Consider the following 8,249-nt stretch of genomic DNA (forward strand, 5'->3'; position numbering starts at 1 on the left):
GACGAACGAACCGGACGAACGAACCTGTCGGACGAACCGGACGGTTGAACCTGACAGACGAACCTGACGAACCAGACGAAAAACCCAGACGAAAAAACCTCACGGTTGAACCTGACGGACGAACCTGCAGAACTTGACGTGAAGGCTTAGGCTGAAACTACTTACCGGAAAGCAGGTGTTTAAGCCTAAGCCTAAAATTTAAAGCAAAAACAGGAATATTCTGTGAATATTCAGTCAAAAAGTACTGAAGTTAGCAAATAACAGCAAAATTTCCACTTTTTCATTTTAAAATGATCAAAAGCAAATGATCAAAATTTAGCAAATGAAATTTACCAATTGAGACTATTTTAGCAAATGAGCGAGTTTAGCAAGTGAGCATATTTAGCAAGTGAGCATTTAGCCAAAGATCATCTAGCTAATGAGTATTTGCCAAGCATTTTCCCCTACAGCTCAGACGAGTTGAGAACTCCAGCCGGCGAGAATAAGCCAAAAAAGTCCTGCCGGCGAGAAAAAAATCAGTTGACGAAAATTAGAAAATCTCCTGCCGCGTGTGCGCCGCAGGACTTTTTTTGAGTTTTCCTCGCCGGCAGGAGTTTTCATCTCGTCTGAGAGAGTATGTCCCAGGTGCAGTTTTCTTTTTTAAAAAATGAGCGAAGGATTCCAAAAATTCTGGCCGACAAAAAGTATAACAAACGAGTCGAATTTTCAAGCAATGAGACAATTCAAGCAATGAGACTCTAGCAAATGATCTTCTAGCAAGTGAGTATTTGCCAGGTCTTCGTGTTTTTCTTTCCAGAATAATCGGAATTCATATGATCGACAATATATCGTTGGTTGTTCAGAAATCATAGATGATAGGGAGGTGAAAGTACAGTAACCAAGTGGAAAACAGTCGAGAATTTAGGGTTGGAAACTTTCGAGATTTCGGAATACTCCGAGTTTCAAATTTTCGGAAATTTTCAATTCTCGACGATTTTCCATCAGAAATCCCACTTACCCATCACGAAAACGATAAAAACTTGTGAAAATCGATAAAAAATATTTTAAAAAAGCAAAAAAAAAATCAAAATCATTCATTCTTGTGGATTGACGACCAAAACAATTTGAGCAAGTTGTTGGCGGAATTGAGCGAACGAATCGATATCGAATTCAAAGTTTTCTCCACTTGGCATTTTGATGTTGATGATAGGCCGAAGACTCTTTGCCACATGGGAGTTTCCGATTACTATGTTCACATTCCAAGGAATATCATCTTCACTTCTCGAAGCATTTGCTAGTTTCTGTGTAACCGTCTTCTTCAGCTCCACTTTTTCTTCTTCTGTGAGATCTTCTGCCTTCTGTAAGTAGTCGATGGAATTGGAGGAATGACATGCCTTGAACAATTCGCCTGAAAATTATCAGTAAAAAAGAATTATTCGAATGAAGTTTTATAAAAATTACCGTATCGAATTATCGTCTTCAAATCCTTTTCATTATCAGCAAAGTCATTTGGGAGTCGCGTCGATGTCGTTGCACAATCATACAGCGTTGATAACTGGCTCTCTGTGAACATCTGAAATTTGAAATAAATTATTTTCGCCCAATGAAAGAAAGATAAACCTAGAAATCGAGAAACGATAGAATATTCGAGTTGTTTGACAAAATTAGAACATTTTGCACAGAAAGAAATAGAGCAAGAGCATATCGAGGTGATAGAAGAGTAACAATCAGGAGAGGAAATGCATTTCCAACTGAAAAAAAAGTAAAGATGAGAGAAAAAAAGGAACTTCGGACATACACTTCTAAACCATGATTTCTACAATCATAGTCATCCTTTCTGGTAGATCTGGATTCCCTTACAAGTTCACACAATTTGAGGAATTTCGACTTGTTGAGTCTAGCATCTGCGTATAGAATATCCTCTACTTTTTCTTCAAATTCTTCTTCAGTAAACGAATCGACACAGTCGCTCAATTCGTTTCTAACATCTTCCTCCCTCTTGCTTAAAAAATCTCGAACCAGACCCAAATTTGTGCTGTTCATCCAGTTGTGATTAATTGAAATTGTGTCTTCCTGAAACTCAAGTATCATATCTACAGTGTTTCCTGCTCATACTAGATTGTGAACTTGATGATACCAATTCGACGGAACAAAGACGATTTCCCCGGGTTCTTGAATAAAAGTGATGACATTGGCCTGCTCGAAAAGTTCCTGGTATTCCCGAATATCCTCCACATAACCCGAATCCGTCGAGCTAGATTTGAACACTTCCTCACTTCCAGGAGACATCATAAACCACTTCTTACGACCACAGATATTAGCAGACCAGCTGTACGAACAAACAACATCAGCATGAAATTTGGTCCATGATCCAGCAGCTCCGATATAGACAAATCTGTAGTCGTCGCCGAAGGGGTTCTCGTCGTTATTCGATGTCCATGTCTCACAATTCACAAAATCTCGAGAAAAGAATGGATTAGGAGTGTACATAGAAGTTCCGAATCTGAATATATTTATTCAGAGGAAGCATTGATTGGAACTATCTCACTCATTTTGAAAATGCCAATCTTTTAGGTAGACGTTCGGATCACCCATATTTTCTAGGAATTCTGTCAATGTAGTTAATTCGTAACTCGTCCCATTCACTAGAGTTGGAACTATTGCGTTTCCATAAGACTTTTTGAGATACTCATTATTCAGGCGACCATCTGGAAGTACCCATTCTTTCCTAGCCAACCAAGAGGATGTACTTTCACTTCCGAGAATGAATGGCTCGTTTTGGAACCCGAACTCAACTAGCAGCTTGAGCCACGGTGTTGATTGGTCATGTATTCGCGGAATTTCTCTTGTCATCTGAAAACATAGTGAAGCGATACCACTAGAAGAGATTTCTCAGAAAAAAGAATTCAGTAAAGCGGCGCAAATTGAAGCAAAAAATACGATAAGAAAACCTTACCTTAACAATTGTTAAAGGAGCGTGCAAAACAAAACACTGGAATAAACAACTGTGAACCTAGGAGCTGATCCTTCAAAAAAGAAAACGGCAGATCTGAACGCATTCAAATCCAAAAAACTCATATTTTTCAAAAGCTTTGCAAAAATATTTGTCTAAGTTTTTGAGTCAAAAGCAACTTCTTGCCTTGTTTTTCTACAAATTTATGTTTTTTTCCAAACATGCAATATGCGCCTTTAAAGCCTACTGACGCATTACTTCAAACGATGCGCGCAGTTGGCGCGTTTCTTGTGCGAGGCTGCGTGCGTTTTCTAACAAAAAGCAACACATGTTTTGAAGTGCACCGCCTTGTTTATCGTATATTTGACCCTGATAAGAAAATAAGTCAGTTTTCAGGATGATCAACATTCCAACTTCGATTCTTTGCCGCTTGGGAGCCAGATCGGCGATTTCCCGTTCGTTCGGAACATCTGTAGTTACCAAGGTTTGTATTTAAAATGTTCTTATTTTAAAGCTTTTAGAATACGAAAAAAACAGTAGAAGCTGTTCAAAAACTTTGTGTCAATTCAAAAATGGCAGTAAAATGCTCTAAAATGTATATTTACAACGGAAAATTCTCGCATATAGTCTGCAGATTCTTCTTGAGCAAAGAACACACAAAAACGAATTCAAGAATCGCTGTTTTTTACAAAAAAAAACCTCCAAAAAGTTCAAATAATTGTGTTAGAATACTTCTAAACTCTGTAATTCCTAGTTTTCAGTCGGAGGCAAAGACTCCTATTCAAAAGTTCGGATGGGAATACCTCAAGAAGCAGCGCGACATGAAACGCCCGATCGCTCCACATCTCACCATCTACCAGCCACAACTCACCTGGATGCTTTCTGGATTCCACAGAATCAGTGGATGCGTGATGGCTGGAACTCTTCTTGTTGGTGGACTCGGATTCGCCGTTCTTCCACTTGATTTCACCACCTTCGTCGAGTACATCCGTGGATGGAATCTACCATGTGCTGTTACCGCTGTCTTCAAGGTATCGTTTATAGTTTTATTATAGTTTGTTATTTTGAAATTCTAATTTTAGTACATCATCGCATTCCCAATCATCTTCCATACTCTTAACGGTATTCGGTTCCTTGGATTCGACTTGGCAAAGGGAGTTGACAACATCGGACAGGTATTTTCAAGTTTCATAACTTCGGACACCTATTTTTCTCAGGTTTACAAATCTGGATGGTTGGTATTCGGAGTCTCAGCTGTCATTGCTCTCGCCATTGTCATCAACTCTTGCCAGAACAAGAGCAAGGCCGTCAAGACTGCTTAGGCAACAAGCTCCGCCCACTTTTTCTTTTCTTATTTTTCTCGTCTCAACCCTTTACGCGCGATCGTTCACTCCGTATTCTTAGGTGTTCATAAATCCACTCTGCCCCTTGTACCACCCGTTCCGTCGTAGCCGCCCATCCGTCGATTTATCACCGTTGCTCTTTTTTCTTCGTAGAATTATCGTTTCCTTTCCAAATGTATATTTTTAAACAAATAAAAATTTTAGATCGATGACACGCGATGCAATGGTCGATTCGATGGATATGGCAAACTCGTCGCAGAATACGTTCCGACGGAGGACAATGGCCACAAGTGAAATGAGAGAGTTCTTATCAACAAAAGACGCAGAGCCGAACAACTTCGGAATGCAGACTATACCAGAATCACCGACTCCTAGCACACCAACTAGAAGGATGTCAATTGGAGATTCAACCAGAATTTATGATTGGGAAGAACCTCGGTTCAACATTCAGGGATTTGTTGTAAGCATTTATTTTGAAAGTGTCTAGGTGTTGAAATGTTTATTTAAGGTTGACTATTTCACATATCGCATAGCACAAAATGGTCTAGATTGGTATGATGCGCCTGCATTACCCGATGGAGTTCAAAAAGAGCATGAGATGATGCGATCATTGGGAACGATTTTCGAAAAAAGACACATGGAGATGTTCGAAAACTTCTCTGAACAACTACTTGCAGTTCCAAAAATAAGTTTTTCATTGTACCAAGAAGTGGTGCAGACTGTTGGAAATTCATCAAACACACCGTGTCCAATGTCTTACGGACGTTTGGTAAGTTGATCTGACAGTTGGTATTCATAAGTAGTACAAGTGTCATATTTTCAGATAGGTCTAATTTCCTTCGGAGGAATGGTTGCTGCCAAAATGATGGAGTCTGCTGAGCTACAAGGGCAAGTGCGAAACCTTCTTATGTACACATCGCTGTTCATCAAAACGAGAATCCGACAGTCGTGGAAAGAACACAATCGTAGCTGGGTAAGGGATATTTGCATAAACATTAGCAGTCAATATCGGTGCCCAATAAGGGCTCTTGACTCAGCAGGAGAAGACACCACTTCGAGGTGTCCCTGATCCGATAATTACAGGGTTGGCGAGAAAGTGAAGAGTAGGGGAGGTAGCAGGGGAAAGAACAACAGTAGTGAACAGATGGAGAATTTTCGAATATTTATTCATTTTTCTTTGTTTCAGGCGGATTTCATGAAGCTCGGACAACAAATGAAAGAAGACTACGAAAAAGAAAAGGACGCTGAAGAAGGGAAACGGCTCAAGAGTTGGTCCATCATCGGAGCCAGCGTCATCGCAGTGATTGTGTGTGGTCGGATAATATTCAGCTTCAAGTAGTCGTTTTCTTTCCCCGGTTTTCTGTAAATAAGATGTACTTTCCTTTCCCTTTCTCCCTATACTCCTACTGAATCTCATTTTCTTTTCTTCTCCTCCTCCTGAAATCTCCCTGGCATAATAATTTAATTTTCTCTCTATCTCTTTTCATGTCCCTTGGTCTCATTGTACTCGACTATCGGTTCCCCCGCACTTCGAGTTTTGAACACTTTGTAAGTATTTATTTAAAAACGGTTACCTCCTTTTTTCACTTTCCAAAATAAACCAACAATTTTGATAATAGCCGTAGCCAGGGATGTATCCGGTTTTCCTCTCACGTCATCCCAGTAATTCAGTCTCCTCGTAATGATTCATGACGGAACTGACGTGGCATCATGCCTTCTGCTTGGGTATCAAGACTTCGATCAATGGCTGGCCTCTCTTCATTTTGAGAAATGACCTTGTTGTGTCCATCTACTCTCGCCAGTTTGTTTTGTTTAGAGTGTAAAATGAAAGAAAAATTATCGTTTCATCTCTCGCGACGCCTTCACACAAAAAAGAGACTCCGCCCACTTCTAGGTTATATAAAAAGGGGTCGAAAAGCAAGTGAGTGTCTAGCTAAGTAACCATGCGTGCTCTTCTATTCACTTCCTTTGTTCTCCTGGCGATCGCATTCGTCGAAGCCAAGAAACAAACGATTACTGTCAAGGGAACGACCATCTGTAATAAGAAGAGAATTCAAGCCGAAGTCACACTCTGGGAGAGAGATACTCGTAAGCCCATTGCGGAAAAGAACCTCGGAGCCAATCTCGAAAGCGTCGTGTGTCGGCGTAGCGGCCGTCAGCTGAGTAGCGCTATAGCAGCTAAGCTTAAGACGCTTTTCACAAAACGTTTTCAAAGCCAAATTTTGCGACAAGAAAGTGTTTGTGTTGTCGTGTCTTTTGAATTCTTTCAAACTCTATTTGCGCTCTAACGGTTAAGTTTTGAATACCGTAGTTAAACGCGTTGGTCTCGACGCGAGAGTTCAAAACAGCGATGCCTGCATTCCATCGAAAAAAGCGCTTAAAAACGGCCCAGAAAAATCGTGTTTTCAGTTGACCCCGATGACAAGCTCGCTTCGCTGACTTCCAGCAAAGAAGGAGAGTTCTCTGTGTCTGGCTCCGACGATGAGATCACTTCCATCAACCCATACCTCATCATCACTCACAACTGCAATGTCAAGAAGGCCGGATGCAAACGTATCTCGGAATTCGTCGTTCCAAAGGAGAAGATCGGAGGAACCTATGATATGACCTATGTGACTCTCGATATTCTGTCAGCTAAAGATAAGGAGAAGTGCTAGATTTCTAGCTAGATTCTTGTTCCTCTTTTCTTCTCATTTTCTCTACTATAAATATTTGAAAACCCTTGATTTCTTCTATTTTTCCATCGTGACCATGAACTATTAATATAACAATTGGGTGAAGAAGAATCAAGTGACGTGTGGGGACGATGCATGAAGAGGAAGTGTTGAACGCATTCTCCAGATGTTTCTTCTTCTACTTCTGGTCCAAACGTCATTGTCTAGTAGGACAAGACCACAATTTTTTTGAGAAATTATAATTTTCAGAACCACAAAAATTCAGCGAACTTTACGGCGAATTGAATGAATTCTTGGAGAGAAACTTGTCGCATCTTCTGCCTTCATGTACCGTAGACCCTGTAATAGAAGGACCCCCTAACTTTTAACTTTGAGGCAATCTCAGTTCCTGTCAAAGCTATGAAAAAGTTGTCTACTGATAAATTGTTTATCATAACATCACAAACAATCAGTTGACACATTTTTCATATCTTGCAGAGGAATCGAGGTAATGGAGCTGAAACTTGACAGTGTGGGGGCCCTTCTAAAGAGGCTTCCGATTTGAAATGTGAGAAATTCCAAATAAAACGAGTTGCTCAAACAACAAATGGTGTCTGGAAAATGATCGAAATACTTTTTGTGATAGGTTTTTCGGCGAGAATTCAACAAAACAAGGTTCTTTTTGTATTCCCGGTTAGTTTGAAATTGGGAAATTCAATAAAAAGTTTTTTCTAGTCCCAATAATTCAAAACAATATAAAATTAATTGCGGAGCCAGCTGAAATTGGTTTCCGTCGTTGCACAAGCTTTAGATCCTGTGGGAAAGATGAAATCTGTTTGATTCCAAAATTAAACCTTCCCATTCAAGGATTCTGTGGAAAAGGTTTGCGAATTTTCATCTGAGATACAGTAGTTCTTGCTTTCAGTTACAATTTGTTCACGAGGCAGAGCTGCTTCTCAGAACTGGCCCATACTCCGAGGGTACATCGAAAAAGGGTACATCACTCTTATAGGGTACATTGACTCAGAGGGTACATTGACTGATAGGGTACATCTGTGGAGGAGTCTGATAGGGTACATTTAAGCAACTCTCATAGGGTACATCGACGATATACTCAAAGGGTACATCGAAAAAATCTGAAAGGGTACATTGGTCTGATTTAGCACAGTTTTCGAATGTTTGTAACTTAATGAGACGGACAAGTTTTATAACGAAGTTTCGGTCATTCATCGGATTATAAGCAACTTACTGATGCTCGGCGAGGTTTTGCAACGTGCTCCTCCTCAATCTTGAATAGTACGCGCTCATTTCTCGATCACT

General features: G+C 40.2%; 4 protein-coding genes across 4 annotated transcripts; 3 read left to right on the forward strand and 1 right to left on the reverse strand.

The window, feature by feature from the left end:
• Positions 1 to 1,073: 1,073 nt before the first annotated feature.
• Cbr-jmjd-4 lies at positions 1,074 to 2,832 on the reverse strand (the record flags this gene model as incomplete). Its single annotated transcript, XM_002641262.1, has 5 exons — positions 1,074 to 1,387; positions 1,441 to 1,730; positions 1,778 to 2,052; positions 2,095 to 2,482; positions 2,528 to 2,832. The coding sequence occupies 5 exons, from the start codon at positions 2,830 to 2,832 to the stop codon at positions 1,074 to 1,076; spliced, it is 1,572 nt and encodes a 523-aa protein (XP_002641308.1).
• Positions 2,833 to 3,329: 497 nt separating this feature from the next.
• Cbr-mev-1 lies at positions 3,330 to 4,254 on the forward strand (the record flags this gene model as incomplete). The annotated part of the gene is made up of 4 exons (XM_002641261.1): positions 3,330 to 3,416; positions 3,694 to 3,963; positions 4,015 to 4,107; positions 4,150 to 4,254. 4 exons carry the CDS (start codon positions 3,330 to 3,332, stop codon positions 4,252 to 4,254), a joined length of 555 nt encoding a protein of 184 aa, XP_002641307.1.
• Positions 4,255 to 4,498: 244 nt separating this feature from the next.
• Positions 4,499 to 5,614, forward strand: Cbr-ced-9 (the record flags this gene model as incomplete). The annotated part of the gene is made up of 4 exons (XM_002641260.1): positions 4,499 to 4,735; positions 4,784 to 5,044; positions 5,099 to 5,248; positions 5,462 to 5,614. The coding sequence occupies 4 exons, from the start codon at positions 4,499 to 4,501 to the stop codon at positions 5,612 to 5,614; spliced, it is 801 nt and encodes a 266-aa protein (XP_002641306.1).
• Positions 5,615 to 6,218: 604 nt separating this feature from the next.
• Cbr-ttr-15 lies at positions 6,219 to 6,932 on the forward strand (the record flags this gene model as incomplete). The annotated part of the gene is made up of 2 exons (XM_002641259.1): positions 6,219 to 6,363; positions 6,685 to 6,932. The coding sequence occupies 2 exons, from the start codon at positions 6,219 to 6,221 to the stop codon at positions 6,930 to 6,932; spliced, it is 393 nt and encodes a 130-aa protein (XP_002641305.1).
• Between the last annotated feature and the right edge of the window lie 1,317 nt (positions 6,933 to 8,249).

Source organism: Caenorhabditis briggsae (genome assembly GCF_000004555.2).
Source record: "Caenorhabditis briggsae complete genome, chrIII, whole genome shotgun sequence".
Lineage (NCBI taxonomy): Eukaryota > Metazoa > Nematoda > Chromadorea > Rhabditida > Rhabditidae > Caenorhabditis > Caenorhabditis briggsae.